General features: G+C 40.5%; 1 protein-coding gene across 1 annotated transcript; it reads left to right on the top strand.

Annotated features, from left to right (window-relative positions):
* Nucleotides 1–913: 913 nt before the first annotated feature.
* zgc:112980 (uncharacterized protein LOC503706 homolog) lies at nt 914–17,734 on the top strand. Its single transcript, XM_012882468.3, has 18 exons — nt 914–1,048; nt 1,295–1,415; nt 1,503–1,611; nt 1,705–1,798; nt 3,096–3,246; nt 3,366–3,477; nt 5,803–5,928; nt 8,839–8,895; nt 9,698–9,823; nt 9,917–10,072; nt 10,167–10,220; nt 11,614–11,846; nt 11,920–11,999; nt 15,691–15,768; nt 15,870–15,938; nt 16,020–16,124; nt 16,763–16,868; nt 17,136–17,734. Exons 2-18 carry the CDS (start codon nt 1,310–1,312, stop codon nt 17,195–17,197), a joined length of 1,824 nt encoding a protein of 607 aa, XP_012737922.2. The 5' UTR covers nt 914–1,048; nt 1,295–1,309; the 3' UTR covers nt 17,198–17,734.
* Nucleotides 17,735–18,932: the final 1,198 nt, after the last annotated feature.

Below are 18,932 nucleotides of genomic sequence, written 5' to 3'. Positions count from 1 at the left end.
GCAAGTGAGTTGCTAAGAGGCACTGACTTTGCAGCAGCCGCTTAAGCAAACATGGTGACAGTGTAAAGGGTCCAGTCTGGTTGAATATTGGTGGGCCCCCTGGTTCTGAGACTTGAGAGACAGGAAATTAAACAGAAACACAGCTTCAGAATTGGTCTTTATAGGAAAAAACCCTGACAGAACATAATAAATGGTAACGTGTCCAGGAAAGAAATACAGTCAAACACAGAAGCGTTAACCCAAGAGTATTTTTAATCGGATAGAAAAAGAATAATCTCTCGATGTAGAGGTGTGTTGGGGTTTTTCCAGCACACATTCGTATATTAGAGTATATGGCTTATGGGTCGGGTCAGGACAGAAACTGCTAAACACACGAGAGCATGGAATCAGAAACTCCTAATGGAAAAAAAAAAATCAGAGCACAGTTAATGGGAGGGAAATTTCAAATCATAAATGCAGTGAAGACTGCGAGGGGGAAAGGTTTCGGCTTGTCTGTGGATATAATTGAATCCTCCGTTACTCTTAACTGGGCACACTTGGTGATTATCGATATAAAACTGGGGATCAATACTCTAATAAAATGTCTTTAATTGTGCCACATGTTTGCTCAACGCATACGTACATTGAGCCTCTTTGTGGTTTGTACATTTGCTAGCCTTGTTTAGCAAATTAAGTCGATACATGGTTTTATTCTGACTTAAATTGACATGAAAGCAGAGTTATTTAAAATAATTTTTAAAAATGGTTTGTTGTTGGTACAGTCCTTGGAAGAACAATTAAAAAAACTAATCACTCAGAAATTGGGGGGAAAAGCAAGAAAAGTAATAAAGAGTGAGAGATAAAAGAAAATTAATCTGGAAAGCAATTTTTACTTTTTTTTTTTAGTAAAGGACAGCGGGGAAGTACCCGCTTGTGAACAGTAGGTGGCGGTATAGTCTGGAGCTCTTTGCGATCCGACATGTTTCTTTTAAAGAAGAAGAGACCAACCCTTTGAGCTCAGCTGGCGCCAAAGAACAACACATTTTGAGAGCGTTAAAGTTATTTTCAGGTAAGCGTACGTGACTAAAACACAGATAAAGCAGCTAAGTAAACATAGTCAAACCATGTCGGTAAACTTCCTGTGATCCAATCTGGTCGTTTCCGGTACTTTGCGCGATGTTTTGCTTCGGATTGCGCTAACGTAGTTTAGAAAGTGCTCTAAAAGTCAGTAAAGTTGTTTATTCCGACAAAGAGAGGCAAACGGCGAGTTTTCAGACTCTTTTGTGTAAAACAAGATTGTTGATTTTTCCTTTAGCTTCCAAGACCGTCGATGGAGACGTCGGGGAACAGCCAGGAAATCATCATCCTCAGTGACGATGAAGACGAGAAAGACGCTTCCTGCCTCATCGTGGAAGTGGAAGCCGCGAAGAAGACCGGTAACAGATGAGTTTTAAACGCGTCACTGCCTCTGCGGTTCTCTTGTTTTAAAGCCACGAACAGCTCGAACCTCGTCTCTGTTCCAGATTGTGTTTTACCTGCGAGCTCTCGGGATGAGGACCTGGTGGTGACCTTCTCCCGCCGGGCTGACGTGCTGCCCCACGCCCGCTACGACTGTCCCGTCCACCCTTTTACGTGAGGAAGCCCCCCGCAGATCTACTAACGCAGCATCTGAGCTCATCGCATAGCGTAGCTGACACGACCGTCCCTGTTTTCTGTCCTGCCCAGGCCTGCAGAGTGTGAAACAAATGCCCCGGTCGCCCATAACCAGCTGATCTGTGACCAGTGCTTCTGCTACATCTGCGACAAGCTGGCGTCCTCGGTGGGTCTCTGTCCCACATCTGTGCTGTAGTTCTTTGCTAAAACACGCTGCACTCGTGTTTAGGTTTGTTTTTTTCTTAAAGTCCAGCAAAAAACAAACAAAACAAAAAAGAAATCTTTGCTGCCACACAATGAAAATATGTGTAGAAAAATGACTTCCAAATATACAAACAAACACCTTTTTAGTGGTGGAAATGAGTAATAGATCCCTGTGGATTTAGTGGGACAAGAAATTCCAGTTACAAAGAAGCAAATGATTACATTTTGATGTGGTGGTCAAATAAATATCCCAAAAAGTCATTTATTTTTGCATTTCTTTGGATTCTTTGGGATAAAAAAAAAGTATTTGTTTTCGTAAAAATTAAACCTTCATTTTCTGCTAGATAGATGCCTTGAGTCTCCCTCAGCAACTCTTTGCCATTAAAGATACATCGGCACCTTATTAGACTTTTTTTTTAAATGTATATGTCAGTTGCTCACTGGTTGCATGCAAGGTTTTTCTGAACGATTATCACGCCCTGCTGGTGTATTGGTTATTATTTTGGGGCATTATGCTTTGTTTTTGCTCAATTTCTTACTAAATAAAGCCCTTTGTTTATATTTATTTATATTTATAATAACAACAGAAGTACAACACTGCACATGTGCAGCAGGGGATAAACAAGGAAGCAGATAACGGAAGATAAGATAACGAAGATAGGTCTAAGATCCAGTGTAAAAATATCTATCGATCTATCTATTTATCTATCTATCTAATTCCAAAAAAATATCGAGATTTTTGTTTCAGAGAGATATAAGACAATACTATATAGTTTATATCGAGATGGTCTATGTTGCGCTAGAAATATACTTTTATGTATTCCAGTAGTTTATTTTTTTCCAGTCGTTTCTCATATTTATCTAAAGCTGTGTCTGTAGGACGTTTGGTGATAAAGCTTTGATTCAGAAATGCTGTTTTGTAATTACTTAATGAAAAGAAAAATGTCAAGATAAATATCTGATATAAATATTCAGCCTAACAAATATTGAGATTTTATGTCTGACCCAGCTCTAACTAATGCGGCACGTTTTAGACGTCGTTGATTCAACAGGCCTCATTCAAAAAGTTGGATTATCCTTCGTGATGCCGTCACTTTTAAACACGGGCCTAACTTTATCTCACTGATTGAAACTGGGTTGCAGCCTCCTTAGAACTTGCAGGGCTGAGTTTAAGGACTTCTCCTCGTACTGGAGCAGCCAGATATTATCAGATTTATTAGATGGCTGACATAGTGATGTATGCTGTGGCTGTTTTCCAGTGCGGTATGTGGTGCCATAGTGGAAGGTGTCACTGCAACAGCCACAATAAAAGCGACTTCTGGAAGAGCATCAGAAACGCCGCCCTGCTGGGGGACCTGCAGCGGTTCAACCTTACACTGTCGGAGGTCGACCATCATCTCCGCAACGCAGGTCAAAACTTCCTCATGTGTCAGAACGTCTCCGACTGAGGCGTTTAAACCTTTGCTTCAATTAAAGTCTCCTTTGATTTCTTTCTTTTTCTCACTGGGTTTCGTCCGTCATCTTTTCAGACACAATGTTGCAGAGCTTCCGACTGGAACTGTCGGCTTTGTTCCTGTCCATTACGCTGGATCAGTCGCGGCTGCCAGATTACAAAATGAACCAGCAAGAACTTGATGCCAGGTGAGCCCATCGCTATCTGTGTTGCTCTAACAAGAACATGGCAGTTTTATTATGCTGGAATTATATATATTTATTATTTTATTTAATTAAAAAAAAATTACCAAACAAATAGGTGTTGCCTTTACAAGTAAAAAGTGCTCAGAAGTTTTTAGGGAAAATCTGTCTGAAAAAGTGCAGAAACTGCTGACAAGAGAATTTCTAGTAAACATTTATCCCATTGCATTTACGTTTGAGGTTTACGAAAAAAAGGGAAAACCCCTAATTTTTGCAAAAATTCAGAAATCACGTAAAGGCGATACATTGTTTTCTAATACAGAATTGTTATGCCTACATAATTATGGGGGATGCCTGCTCCGGGGGGCATAGCCACAAAATGTCAGGGTGCTGGAACCAATCCTATTAACTGACAGCTGAGTGGAAGGAAGAAATGCGGTAGAGAAAGGGGCACAAACGAGTTTACATTTCTTGTTCTGAGCTACTTCTGAACCAGAGGCAACCTGTCTTACCCCGGCGAAGGAGAAAGGGGCTCTACCATTACTCAGTGGCCAAAGAGATGAAGGGAAATCTGCATTTCATTTGGATCGTAGATGGCCTGTACTTGTATGCCACTGGTTAAGTCCTGAGGACCCCAAAGCACTTCGCTCTACATTCTTTCAGCCATTCACTCACATTCCAGCGCTGATGCTGGTAAGCTACGTTACAGCCACAGCTGCTGTAGGGCCGACTGACAGAAGTGCGGCCAGAGCCTCTGACCACCGACGGCAGATGAAGAGGGTGAAGCATCTTGCCCAAGGACTCTACGAACGAGACAGTCGTCGCAGGGGTTTTAACCAACAACCCACCAGCTACAGGACTAACGTCTATCTCCTGCATCGTTTGATTTGAAACTGGAAAATCGAGGGCCTAAAGTCTGAAGGGCGAGTGGAGAAGCACTGAATTTACATTGCTTTGAAGTCCAGTGAGAAGTTTTCCACTGACTGTGACGATTTTGGGTCTGCTGGTGTGAGTCCACTAGACATGGGCCGGTTTGAAATTCTAACCTAAAGCAAAAATATAAAGTTTTCACGTTATCATGATTACAGCTCTAAATTGTGATATTTTGAAATGTTGGTATTTAAAAATAAGAAACATTTCCATTGTTGGAAACAGTTGTTTATTTTTCAACAAAATCTATAATATGGAACAGAATAAATATGTATTTGAAACAACTGAATTATTTCTAAATTAGAATAAATAAATTCAGTCCTTAAACGGATTGAACTAACTGGCAGTAGGGCTGAACAATTAATCGCATTTTCAATATAATCGTGATTTAAAAAAAACGCAATTTCCAAATCGCAGAGGTCTGCAATTTTTGGTTATGTAACAATTAGGGAATTAGACGCGTCCATTAGGTGTCCGTAAAATGTTTGCTGTGGGTTTGCCTCCACATGGAAGGGAAGACAGTTGCAGCAGTGAGATAATCTAATTTTATTACTTGTTTTAGAGTTTATATAATCATACAATGCAGAGAAAAATCAAAATTGCAATTTTGGTGGAAATATATTGTAGGCAGAACGCAATCATTTCTGCACCGAGTTTAGATGCTGTGGGTCTTTTAGCAACTAATCTGCACGGCGAGGAAATTGATTTGTTGTTTGTATAATATTTAAAAACACATGATAAATCAAACTCGAATTAAATCGCAATATTAACAAAAAATATCGCAATTATATTATTTTCCAAAATCGTTCAGCCCTAACTGGCAGCTGTCGCTCAGCTGTTACTACTGTCTGCAACGCTAACAGCTGCGCCACCAGCTCACTAAAAAGCAACTTTTTTTCCTCTGTCATGAAACGCTGAGTTCGGGGACATTTCCTGGGACAGCTAAAGAAAGGTGCCTCTGTCATTTCAAGACGGCATAATCTTTACCCTGAATTTGGCAAAGGGCGATGGGTGCATTTCCTCATCAGCTGCCCCAAAGCACATCTCGCACACTTTAATGACCACGGGGCCACATTGACCGGCTGTACAGCAGACTGACCTGAGCTAAACCCCGCAGAGTCTTTGCACTAATCTCTAGAGGAAGATCAGAGACGCTAATGTGGACCAGCTCAATGCTGCTGTTTAAACACCCAGGAATTCCTTAATATCTACAGGCTGACCATGACACGCTCTGTGTCATGCAAAATGAAGCCCAACTCAGTAATGAGTACCGATACACAGACATCCTACTCAGCTGACATTTGTATTTATGTTTATTTCTGACCAACTGAATCCTTATTTTTCCTCATCAGTTGTCAGCCATTAATTTTGTTCTGTTTTTCCTTGTCACCCCCCCCGCAGGTACGGGCCTGTGTTTGAGCATGTGACGACGTTCCTGAACAAAGCCAATAAACAGAACAGCCGGGCTGCGGCCATCATGAATCTTGGAGCTGCTGAAGAGTTTATGAGACAGTTTCAAGTGTTGGGGTGAGCAAACGGGGCTGCTTCAAACTCCAGCTCAGTGTTCTTCAACAGTCAAAACAAAATTATTTTAGAAAGAAGCTGTTCCTTAGTTTATTAGTTCTGGATTAGGTGATTCTGGAGCGTTTCCCTGATGGGAGAGAGGCAAACTAAGCATTGCCCAGGTGGGTGGGATCAGTGAAGATGAGTCTGGCCCTTCTCTGGACTTGTTCTGCATAAACTGAGTCCAAATCCTGTAGACGGCATCCCACAATTCCCTCCGCTATCCTCACTACCCGTGCTAAATCCTTCCTCTCCTTGTAGGGTGGGGTGTGTGTTTTGCAGTGTCTGCCACTAGGGATGGGTAACGTTCACATTTTGAACCAAAACCCGGTACCGTTACATAATGGTACCTATTTTCAGTAGTTTTGTGTGTTTATGTATTAATAAATGTTGGTTTATTAATAAAATCTCCAAATTATTCAGCATATTTCTAAATAAATAAACTTGTATGTATCTAAAAATTAACTTTTTAAAACAATTTATGAATTTTAATTTGTTGCCTAAATCCACTAACCTGACTCTAGCCATATGGATTTCGTTCAGCCTAGCTCCACTTACATCCATCTGGGACCTCTCCCATAGAGAGTGATTTCTTCAACCCATTTTATTGTCTAGCCAATCAGGACGCAGGTCTGGAGTTTCACAGATTTGACGTAGTGGAGACGCGACCCTGACGTGAGACTGTTTTGATAGCAATGGCAGCTCGCATCGAGGAAGCAAGCGTTAACATTGATGCTGCTATTTCTTCCGTGTTGTCCAATCTACCTAATATTGTTTCATTAAAAGAACATCAGAGAACTCTGAAGGCTTTTGTTGGTGGAAACGATGTTTTCGCCCTTCTCCCGACCGGATTTGGCAAGTTTTGTTTTCCGGAGCGGTTAGCGGTTAGCGGGAACCATATTAGGAGGCCTTTAGTCCTCGACGTGTCTTCCACCCTCTTCCTGTCAGCTCACTGTCAATAAAACGCGTGCCACTAGAGCCGCAAACACATAAAAAAAAGTTTTGTTTTTTCCTGCGTCGCTCTCACAGAGTCACCGGTTAGCTACGGTGTGAGTGGTTGAAATAGCACGTCGATAAAGATGACAGACAAATGGCTTATCCAATCATATGCAAGGATTTTTGATAAGGCCCAGCCTTCAATAAATCTCCTATGGAGATGTCCCAGATGGATTTGAGTGGAGCTAGGCGGAGCGAAATCCATATGGCTAGAGTCAGGTTATGAATCCACAGCACATAAAACTATTTTTACCAAAACAGTTATCAGAAGGAGCCGACGAGGTGAGTAAGGGATTGAAGCTGTGTGTGAATAAAATTGTCAGGGAATCGTTTCAGTGCAACAGCTTCAGAGAAGAAAACTATATTAAAAATATTAGATTTTACCCAGCTTTGTAAATCAGGGCGGGATAAATTTGCAGTGAGGGAACAGAGACGCTCTTTGCTCCGACTACAGGCGAGTTTCAGGACGAGGCAGCAGCAGCTGAAGCTCACAGCAGCACTCGCCGTACTTTGCAGCGAGGCTTTTTGTCAGCCACGCTTGCTTGAGGTGCGTTCCTTTCGCCTCGGAGGTCAGAACTAATGAGTCGCAGGTTACATCATCTCTGCCTTTTTAGGTCCCGGTTTCCCTCCGTCGGACAGTAGGAAAAACCATGTGCGCTCCCGCTGTTGTTGAAACAATAACGATGACATTAATGATGTTCTAGGCGGTATTTTGTGCGAAATCAACAGAGCTGAAACATCCCATCTGGAGAACACTGAAAGGTTGCACCTGTATGACTGACTAAATGTTACATAAATCATAAAGAGCTGCTGCAAACAGTCAAATTATGAGGTTTTACTAGGGCTGGGCGATAAATCGATTTAATCGATTAACTCGAATTTACAATTCTTTAAGATTTCATTTTTGGAAAATCTGGATTTTATTTTGCCAATACGCTCATTGGGTTTCCATGAAGAGAACAGCATGTAATGCTGAATATATGTTTAGGCAAATATATTGTCAAAATATTGTTAAGTGGAAACTTTTTTTTACCATAATACGAGGTACTTCATTTACTTATTTACTTTTTTTTTTAACTTGGTTTCAAGTTCACAAGTGCAGTGAAGCCTGTTCTTAGCTCAATGTGTAATACCACTAGCAGCAAATGTTTTGTTATATTTTCATTGTTTATAATGGCACGGCTGCCATCTTGTTTTTACAAGCATGTTTCACAACTTGTTTTTAGTTGCACTTTGAATTCAGGTCAACTCCCTGACGAAATGCTTGACATAAAAGCAAGGTTTTAAAATAATTTCTTTAATTTCTTTTTATGAAACAAAAAGGAGAAAAAAGTCTATTAGTCGGATTTGGTATGATAAAATCGGAGATTTAATTTTTAATCCATATTGCCCAGCCCTAGGTTTTACTATGTGAAGCTGAGAGTAGCAGCCGCCGTGAATGCCGAAGTCGGGCGCCATCTTGTTCCCGACTCCTTATACCGACTTTGTTGTGACACACGTCGATGGAAAGTTGCATCAAAGTCGCATCAAATCAAATCTCACTGACTGGAGTCGCATTCTAAAATGTCCGAGTCAGATTCAGGACCACATATGGAAGTGGCTTTAAAAAAATCTGATATGGACCAGATCTGATCGATCTCTCGTTCTGAAAAGCCTGACTTGGTCACTTGATCCCAAACAAAAAAACAGATTTGGGCCAAATTTGCCTTCAATAGGAACCGGACCATATTTATACTTTTAACAATGGGTTTGTAACCAACTTTATACTATTTACAGTCTAGAAAAGTACAGAACCTGGTGTAGGAACGCTGTCAGTCGTTAAACACACTTTCCGTCTTTGTCGCTCCATTTTTATCCATTCACTTTCTGTTCTTACAGGTTTATGGGATCGTCTTCGACAACCATTTTTGAGACTATACTTATGTTGCTGCACAGGTAAACTCTAGAAATGCACCATTAACACATGGGCTGTATTTTCATACACACCACAATAACATGGATTAAACCACCACTTACAACTACCTACCTGTACTTTAACCCTTTAGTTCACTACTACTGGAAATACTGTACACCTACTCTGTATCGGTAATCTACCCCTGTTCGTAAATATTCTTCATATACTTATTATTCTCTGTAGTCTGTTTATAACCATTCACATTTGTACACTTATAGCCTGTATATAGTTATACGTACAGTAATAGGACATTTATAGCCTGTATATACTTACATTATTATCACAACTGAAGCACTTCTAGATGGACACAAACTGCTTTTTGTTGCTTGTACTTGTCACATGTGCGATGACAATAAAGTTGAATTCTATTCCATTAAGTTTGGCAGCTCTGAAAAAATATTGACATCAAAAATACATCAACATTCACATTTATTACTCAAGTTTGCCAGGGGATGGACAGAGAGAGATGCCTTGTGCAAAATTAAGATAGTCCTTTAAATGTTTTTGATCTTGTATTGTATTCGATCACCCACAAATCTTAATAGCAAATATCTAAAACTGCAGGTATAATAGAGTAAATAAAGAGTACTAAAGAGTAAAGTAAATAGATCAGAAAATTAACATTTGTTATGTATATATAAGTTGAAAAAAACTTTTGAACCCACCAGAAAACAAGTGGACTCTCTAAAATCCATGATCATATATGACTGATGGTTTTTGTGTTTTTTCACTTAATTATTTAAATAATAACTTCTTGCTTTTTATGATTTTTTTTTTCCCCAGGGTCTTATCAGAAGTACAGAGACTTATGGTGATGTCTACTATTACTCCAGCATTTATGCACAAATTGCAATTTTTTTACCAGAAGAGAATATGTTTCCCTGCTGAAATGAGGTACCTAAAAAACAGGTGTGTACCAATACATTTTCTTTTTACCTTTTAAAGCCAAAGATTAAAATCACCGCTACGCGTTTGGACATAATTCTGTACCTCGTTCTCCAGTCTGTGTGTCCGACCCTGGGACGACGTTCTGCTCGTGACGGTGCTGAAGGGGCAGAACGTGACGGGCGTACGCAGGGATAAGGGCAAGAAGGACGTCCTGTCTGAGACTATTTCTGTGGTTCTGCTGCGAACTGAGCTGCTTCAGCATCAGTCCAGGTCAGCATATGGCTCCGTTCAGCACGCTTCAGTATTTCCACGTACGGTCTAGCCACGGAAGATGAAACGGGTCTTGTGTTTTACCCGCTTGTAGGTACAGAGAGCTGTGTCGATATCTGCGAGTCGTCCTGACCGATAACCCCAAACTGTGAGTTTAACGGCCTTTCTGCTTTACAAAAATGACAAGTGGGCTTTGCATGTTATTCACGTTGGTGGTGCAGCGACACACGTCCACTTCTGTGTGTTTATACACGCTACATAAAGATTTGGAGACAGCCTCAAAATCCTCTGTTATTAGAGCAGCATAAACTCTATCCAAAATGTTTTAGAAAAACCATACGGTGAATTAGATTGTTTGTTTCAGAGGAGAGAAATCCGGACACTTTGAGGAACAATTTGAACAAAATCTGCGGTGCCACTCTTCTTGGCACCACTAACAGTTACTTTAGAATAAATGTGATTAATACTTTTTCTAGTTTATTCATGTCTGTAAACTTTGAATCAGTAATTCATGACTTCCTGCTTCTTTTGGTTGTAAATATATAACCTGGCAGAGAGGCGTGTTTCTTATACTGTATTTTTCAGTCTATAAGGCACACTTAAAATCCTTAAATTTTCTCAGAAATTTAGGGTACGCCTTATATGTGATTACCGTACTTGTGCTTACTGACTGATTTTATGTGGTACAATGTCATCAGAAATCTGTTAAAATGTGTAAGTAAGTCTTTGGTAAGTAACCAAACCACTCTGTTCAATGGATATTTGGAGCATTACGGTACACTGTGTCACTACCTGATCGGACCCCTGAGCTGTCTACAAGACTGCCTGACTGTAATGTCGAAACTTAGAAGTGCATTCATGTAAGGCAGCTCGCACCCAGAGTGCACGCTAGCAATAATTAACCTAGTAAGTTAATTCAATATGAAAGTTACGTTTATTTTGGCCTTATATTAGAAGCAAGGCAGTGTCGTCCAACTACTCTGTCCTCCCGACAGGGACGGTTAGCTCTCCCTCTCAGAAGAGAGCTGTGTACGCGGAGGGGCGGAGTGATATTACACGCTTGGGAAGAATATTTAATGCGCCTTATAATCCTGTCCGCTTATGATCCGAAAAGTATGGTGACTACCGTATTTTTCAGACTATAAGTTGCACATTTTTGTTTGACACCACTGGTCTAGGCTGTATTTCTGAAGAAAAGGGTACTTTTCATAAAACATATGAGGCCATTTGTAAGTGTTTGGGGTCCCATTTATTGTTATCGAGGTGAACTGCTCAATATATCGCAATATTGATTTTAGGCCCTAGGACGAACCTTGGCTGCTCCTTCTTTTACAGAAGCAGAGGTATTATTAGCATAATTATGTAGCAAACAAAAGAAATTGTGAAATAACACAAAAAATCTGTTATATATTATATAACCGTGCTGCTGTTCAAAAGTAAAACCTCTTCCACAGTTGAAGAGATGCATCAAATTCAGACTCAAACAGCAGGATTATGTCGTTTTTCTTCCTGATTCCTGATTTTTTTTGTATGTTTTTTAGCTTTCAGCCGATCCAAGACCTCATCCCTTTCTTCTTGTGCAAGATGGGAGACTTTGCGTCGGCTATGAAAGGTCTCTTCCCCTCAACCACCTGCCCAGTCCCCGCCTCCCGCTTCAGTTCGGCCATTTTCCTCCTCTATCTGCGGATATTTTCAACGGCGACCGCTCCAAAGCTGACGGTCACCCAGCCTGAGCAGCTCTGCTTTTCCGAGGCGTCCTGGGAACCAATAAAAGGTCAGGCGAGGAATATTTGTTTTGAACAAAATGTGCGGAAGAAGAATTGTTTGAAATGGTCCCTTCTGTGTAGATGCTGTGCCACTGAAACCGCCTGAGCTGGTAAAGTTTGGTCTCAAGGCCCAGAGACGCTCTTTGCCCGTCTACTTAGACGTAAGTCTCCAACTCTCATTTCAGCTGACTTTCTTTTCTTGTTTGTTTTTTGGAAATGTTCCTTTTTCATGCAGACCTGGAAAAGCAGGGTTGTTGTAATCATATAAAGAAGGGACCCTCCTTTTAGCCCTAATGTTTTATATTGCGGGACAGAAAAATAAGCTGTTTTTTGTTGGGTAGTTGTAGGGCTGGGAGATAAATCGATTTAATCCATAAGTTTGAATTTAAAATGTTTTTTAATTACATTTTTGGAAAATCTGGGTTTTATTTTGCCAGTGAACTCACTGGGCTTCCATGAAGAGAATAGCCGCAATGCTGAATATATGTATTACAAATACATGTATTATTGCAGGCCTATGTTTCAATTTATTATAGAGCTCATTGCAGAAAATACTGATAAACAGTCAGTCATCCCGCTGTAATTACTCAGATCCCATCTCCTCTTCACTCACTCACACAAACATGATCAATGTGAGAGAAACATCGACTTGACCAAAGAAAACTTGCTAGTCTTCTGCTTGCTCTCTTGCTGCGTGGCGTTAACCAGAAAAAGGCATTCTGTTACAAGTTACAAGTGACTTTAGAGAAAAACAAGCCCAAAGTTGTTGATCATGAACAGACTAAATGCAACACTGAAGGTCACATGAACAGCCCTCATGGATTGTATGAGGTTTTAAAGCCGCTGAGAAAAAGCCAAATAAACGTCGCCTACCCGCCCAGATGCTGCAGTCGCTGCTATCAGGTCTGGACATTACGACCGAGGAAATGTAGAGACTGTATTTAGAAGTCTTTGGTTACATTCCACAGTAAAATCCTCTCTGTTACAAGCTCATATTCAACATTGAGATTTCTCTGCAATCCTCCGGGGTTTTGAAGAAACAACGGGGGGGAAAAAAGCTCCATAGGATCTTGATCACCATATCGCTAGTCAGTCCAGCAGATACCAACGAAGCGACTGTGTTTTTTTTGTTACAATAATAATAACTATCCTTTAGTACTGATACACATTATTACCCAACGACACATGCAGTAGGAGGTAGTTTTATTTTACCTAGAGTTAAAACAGAATCAATTCAATGTTCAGTTAGGTACAGGGCAATGTGTGAATGGAATTCACTCCCAAAGACCATCATACAACAAAACACTCTATGGTTTCAAAACTTCACTTAAGAAATATTACCTTCGAAAACATTTGGATAGTTAATGTTAATTTAATTAAAGAGATACTGTGTAGGGTTCTTGTAAGCTAGTTCTTTGATATAGATCTATCTGGAGTAGCAGAAATGTTATGTTATGTTTATTATTTATTTATTTATTATACTTTATGAATATGTACAGTAATCCCTCGTTTATCGCGGGGGTTACGTTCCGAAAATGACCCGCGATAAGTGAAATCCGCGAAATAGAAAACTTTTTTTTTTTTTTTTTTTTTACAATTAGCAACTATTACATGTATACAAATACAGTGACTCACGTGTTTCACTGCTCTTCAGACTGGGCCGCTGCATCCTGACTGCGCTCTGCAGTGTTCTCTTCTTTTGAAGCCCGCGGTGCAGGTGTGTTTGTTCGGGAGAAGAACATAGTGATAGGCAGCTCTTTTTTCTTCTTTGCAAAAAGATCCTTGTACACCGACATGCCACCATCGATTACGTTGGAGAACTGTAATGAACGGCTCATCAAAGGGTCCCATTCCTCAGCTACTCGCTTAAGTTCAGTGGCCATTCGCACCATGGTTGCTAAGCGACCAAGCGTTAGTCCTTCCTCCTCATCTCTCGTGTCCTCTTCTCCCTCTTCTGTTTCATCGTCGCTTTGTGGCTTTGTCATTTCTGCCAGCTCTGCATCGGTCAGCGGCTGTGCGTCTCCATCAATCAGGGCGTTTATGTCATCCGGACTCATGTCATTAAAACCGTCTCCTCCAATCTGTTTAGCCAGATTCACAGCTGTTTGTACGGCAGAGTGGTGGACCTCGTCAAGCGAGCCTCCGGTTGCGTTTTGCACTGCCTCTGGCCATAGTTTTTTCCAGCAGGCCTTCAGAGTTTCCGTTTTCATTTCATACAAGAAGCGGGAGTGAGTTTTTAGCGAATCAGAATGCAGAGCACAATGCACCAAAAAAAAAAAATGCATCATGAAAATCCGCGAAATAGCGAATCCGCGATAAGTGAACCGCGAAGTGGCGAGGGATCACTGTATTCATTTTTATGTAAATGTCTTGTATGTATAGTGTGTAATGTGATGTAATACATTGTATTGTCACATGGAAGACTGGAGGACCCCAGGAAGAATAGCTTTTAGCTGATGCTGAAGCCAATGTGGATCCAAATAAAACAAACAAACAAAACAAACTCCGACAACAAAGACGGAATCGCGGTGATAGTGAAGCTCACAGTGTTAACAGAGACACTTTTGCCTTGTCTACCAACATTAAAGCAAAAAAGACCGGGAAACTAAAGACAAATCAACATTAACGTTTAAATACCCAACTTAAGATGTATATCAGTAACTTAAAACCCTTCCTGCTGACTGTTGTAGTTGTTTTCATGCTGCTATCGAGCTATCCATGGTAAGAATTTACAGTAAAATTCTGTATTAGGATTTTACTTTCCCCACTGGCAAAGTTTACCGATATTTTTTTAAAATGTGGTTGTAATGTAGCGTCCCTGAAAGTCTGGTGGAAAGGCAAACATGTAGTAGTGAAGACAAAAATGCCCGAGGACCTAGCCTAGAGGAACGCCACATGGGATCAGATTTCTAATTAACAAATGACAAACGTTCTCAGTCACCACATCTTGCTGTTCAGTGGGCATGTTGACATTGTAGGGGGTCCAGGTTTTAAATCTGTCACTCTTGTCTGTTCAGAGAAAGGATTGGGACTCGGTTCACAGCAGTTTCTTTTAGTTTCGCTCATAATGGGCGATAACAAAAGAAGAACCAAAGACTCCTTTTAACTAGGCCACCAGAAACAATTCCTGGAGGCTTTTACTTTACGCAGGATGTTAGACACTTGTTAAGAGCTACCGCACCCAGTTGGCGGTGAAACACCCTAGGTGGACCCAGCTCTTTTTACCCTTCAGGCGACCCCCACTTCCCTATTACTTTGGATGCAAGACGCATGAAACAGAAAAGTATACTTCAAGTTACACTTTATCTACTAAAGACAGAGAAATGGTTACAGACACATCGCTCATACATTGCTCATCACACAAACATTATAAAGGAGTTTTAGGTTCACAGCCATGCAGAGGCCGTACACATCCAAGCTGTGTCATCAGTAAAGAAACTGTGTCACCTCCGGGACGCTATCTGGTAGATTTGAGTGATTTCCTTGTGTCCGGTGCTGTCTAAGTGTGGCAGGCAGTTCTGGGCTGAGCAGTTTGTTCCACTTGACCCAGTTGATATCTTAACACACTGAATGGTGTTGGGCCTAAATACGTTTCAGAGTTGTTTCCAATGTACGAGCCGTCTACATCCGGTCCTAATATAAAGCATCTTGAAAGACCTTGTGTACGAATGGTGCTGTACATAAAAAAAACTTTGGTTGCCTTAAAACCTCCGGAGGCAAAAAGGGCCAACTGTTTCACACACTTTCTAACTTCCTTTTATTTTTTTGTGTATAAAATATCACCTTTGCTGTGTTTTCTGCCTTTTTATCCTTAAAACTGCAACTTTTTGACTGTCTGATTCTCTCTTCAAGCCTCTGTGTTGGACCACTTTACTGAAAGACGTCTGCTTATCGACGGCTTTGCCTGAACCCCCCAACCAGTTTTTGAACGTATGTCTCTCTCTCACTCACTCAATGATTGAATGAATGATCTGCCATATATTTCTGCCATAATTGTTTGAAAATCTTGAGTTCTGTTCTTGCCGCTCCAGAAAATGCAGCAGTCCGTTCCGGACCTCCTCCGTCCTCACATCATACAAATTCCTGCCTCCTTTTACGCGGTAAGTTTTTCCGCCGACGCCTCTCGTAACCATCAGATTTATGCGTACTGCGGCGGTAACAGGCTGTGTTTTCCTTCACAGGTGTACCCAGAACACGCCTTGCTGCTTTTGGTGACGGGGGCTTTAGCTATCAGAATCCTTCAGTGCCCTTTTAGACCGGTGTTGCCTCTGTTCAAAGCCTATGAGGTAACTTCCTCAGACACTACAGCCAATGTGCAGTTTGTAGTTTACGCCGAGGTCACTTTTGATGCTGAGGACATGGATTTAGCCTGTGGTCAGTGTTTGTAAAAAAAAAAAAAAAAAAAAAAGTTGCGGACAGATAACCTGAGGTGAACTGTAAACATGGGTCATTATGACTTTTGGTGAGGTTCTAGAGCAGGGGCTCCCAAACCTTTCAGCCTGTGACCCCCAAAATAACAGCGCCGGAGACTGGTTACCCCCTTTTGGGACGGGGTGGAGGATTCTTTCTTTTTTTTCTTCTTTTTTTTTTTAATGTTTTTTGGAAATTGTGAGAACTTGCAGAATTCTGAGAATAAAGTCAGTTTTTTTCATAAGAACTTACAGAAAAGTGTAGGAAATACTAAATCTTTTTAGCACATTGGCATCAAATCATCTCCTGACCCCCAAGAGGTATCTCGCGACCCCCCCCAGTGTGATTTATCTAAATTCAATATCAGTCAGGTTTAAAATTTCAGTTTGACTTCACGTTTGGGCCAAATGCAGCAAAAAGCATTCAGTCCTGTGAGATGCATCAAGTTAAACTATGAGTGTGTGAATTAATATCGTGCTAAAGTTAGATGCTCATGTTCTCTCCTGTCTTGCAGGGCAACATGTGGGCCTTTCACTGGCTGTGTGAAAGCTTGTCGTCAAGTGAAGACCATTACAACGCCTTTTTTAAGGATCTCTCGCAGGAGGTGTCAAACACACCAGGTAGCCCTAAAATCTCGGGTTTTAAATAAAAAAAGAAGCTTATTACAGATACAGTCGTACGACAATTTAAATCTTTGCGTAAAAACTTACTTCAGGACCATATGTTTGTTAGTTTCCCAGCTGTGTGTGTCAGACATGAGCAGCAGGACGGAAATAAACCAACGCTATCAGCACCCTCCAGTGGCAAAATCTGGGAACTGCATCAAGAAGTGGGCAGTCCCTACATTTGTTCCAATGATCACATTGTCATTTCTTTTCCATCTGCAGGAATTACATTGGACTTTACATTCAAGCCCTCCCGACAGAATTATCCAAAGCTTCAGCCTTGAAGTGCCTCACCTGTCTGACCTGGATTATCTTGGTTCTGGTGAACCCACTTCTGAAGAAAAGGACGGATGTTTTTTCCTATTTCTTTTTTTTTTTTTTTTTTTTTTTCACAGCACCGCAGCAGTAAAGCTGACAAACAGTAAACTGGTGCCGTCCTTCGTTTTACATTTGAGCCACTATGGACGGCAGTCAGTGGAAATGTCCATCAGGTGCCACATCTACACAGCCCTCTGAAGTTGTCCACAGCACAATTAGTGGTCAAACAAAGGGGGGGGGGGGGGGGGGGGGGGGGGGAGGGGAGCACTCTTTGCTCTTTTTCACTTCTGTTACTGTTTATTTAACCAAATATTTTTGCACTAAAAACGATTTTCCAGTTTCTGTGTGTAATTTAATGAAACCTTTCTTTTTTTGTGAAAATGAACTGTACAATAACACTGGTTTTCCACCCTGAACCGAAGATGTTTTGCTTTATGAAGTTTGTAAATCCTTGTCACAAACAACCAATCTAAGCAATTTAGGCAAAAAAAAAAAAAAAAAAATCAAACTAGAAGTATTTTTTAAAGGTTAGTACAGTCTAATACTGAAATGCCTTTGGCAGATGACAATTGCAGTGCAGATTAGCAGCATTTACTGGTCACTGAACGGCCTTGACCCTTAACAGCCCTGGTTGCTGCAGTTTGTGTCTGAGCACATATTTGTGAAGGGCTGGTATTTGTTTTGCAGATGGAGCAGGTCTTTTTAACGTGAACTGCAAGCCCCGCCTCTTCAGCTTTTGATAGCAGGATCCTTGATTTAGTTCTGAGCCATCTAAATGTCTGTTTATCGTAATAAAGGTTCCTGTGCCCGGGTTGAATCACGACTTCAGGTATCTTCCAGCTCAGGGTGTGCACAGCAGAGAGAGAGTTTTTATTTCTCTACACTTTATTTCCTGTCTCATTAGTTTTGTATTTAAAACTTTGACAGAAACTTTTGTATTTGTATTTTGAAGAATGGGGGGGGGGGGGGGGGGCAAATATATGCTATGAATTCTGGTGATGCTTTTGCTTTTTATGGTCACAAGGATTTTTGTGCCTTTTAATGATCATGATTTATGAGATGACTGGCTAAAATAAAAGATGCCAGGAGGCTTTAGTTTATCAATATGACTTTATTTTCAGAGCAGTCATCCACACAATTAAATAATTTACATCTATTGGAGGAATAACAAATAAAATCATGTAACGTGACAGTAATTTTGCTCTATTAAGCATAAGTAATGTACATGTTAATAGGTCAAAGCTTTTACAGTCAAATAATATGCAAAACTTTCAGTATTTACTGTTAGAAAAGGTTTATTTTAAACATGTAATGTTAGAAAATACACTACGCTGTCAGATCCATGAATATATTCAAACCCTATGTTTTAGGGGGTAAAATACATTTTGAATTTGATCAAATCTTGAAAAGACTTCATCTGGTTTTGCATTGTTATCCACCATCGTGAGATTTATAGTCATGATTGCATAGTGTTTTGTTAGCTTAAATAAAACCAAATGTGAAAATGACAGAACTGGGGTTTTCTTCTAAAAAAATTGGGATTTTAGAATCTAAGACCTCTGGAAGTCACAGCACCATAATGGACAAACATCCTCAGATGTTCGGATTATCTTTGTATCTATGAATTACAAAGTTTTTTTTGTCTCACTTATGATCGCATTAGAATTTGATACATTTTAAAGGCATACTATGCAACATTTT

This window comes from Fundulus heteroclitus, chromosome 5 (genome assembly GCF_011125445.2).
Source record: "Fundulus heteroclitus isolate FHET01 chromosome 5, MU-UCD_Fhet_4.1, whole genome shotgun sequence".
NCBI lineage: Eukaryota > Metazoa > Chordata > Actinopteri > Cyprinodontiformes > Fundulidae > Fundulus > Fundulus heteroclitus.
The sequence above is the reverse complement of the archived record's forward strand: the minus strand, read 5'-3'. Positions and strand labels throughout refer to the sequence as shown.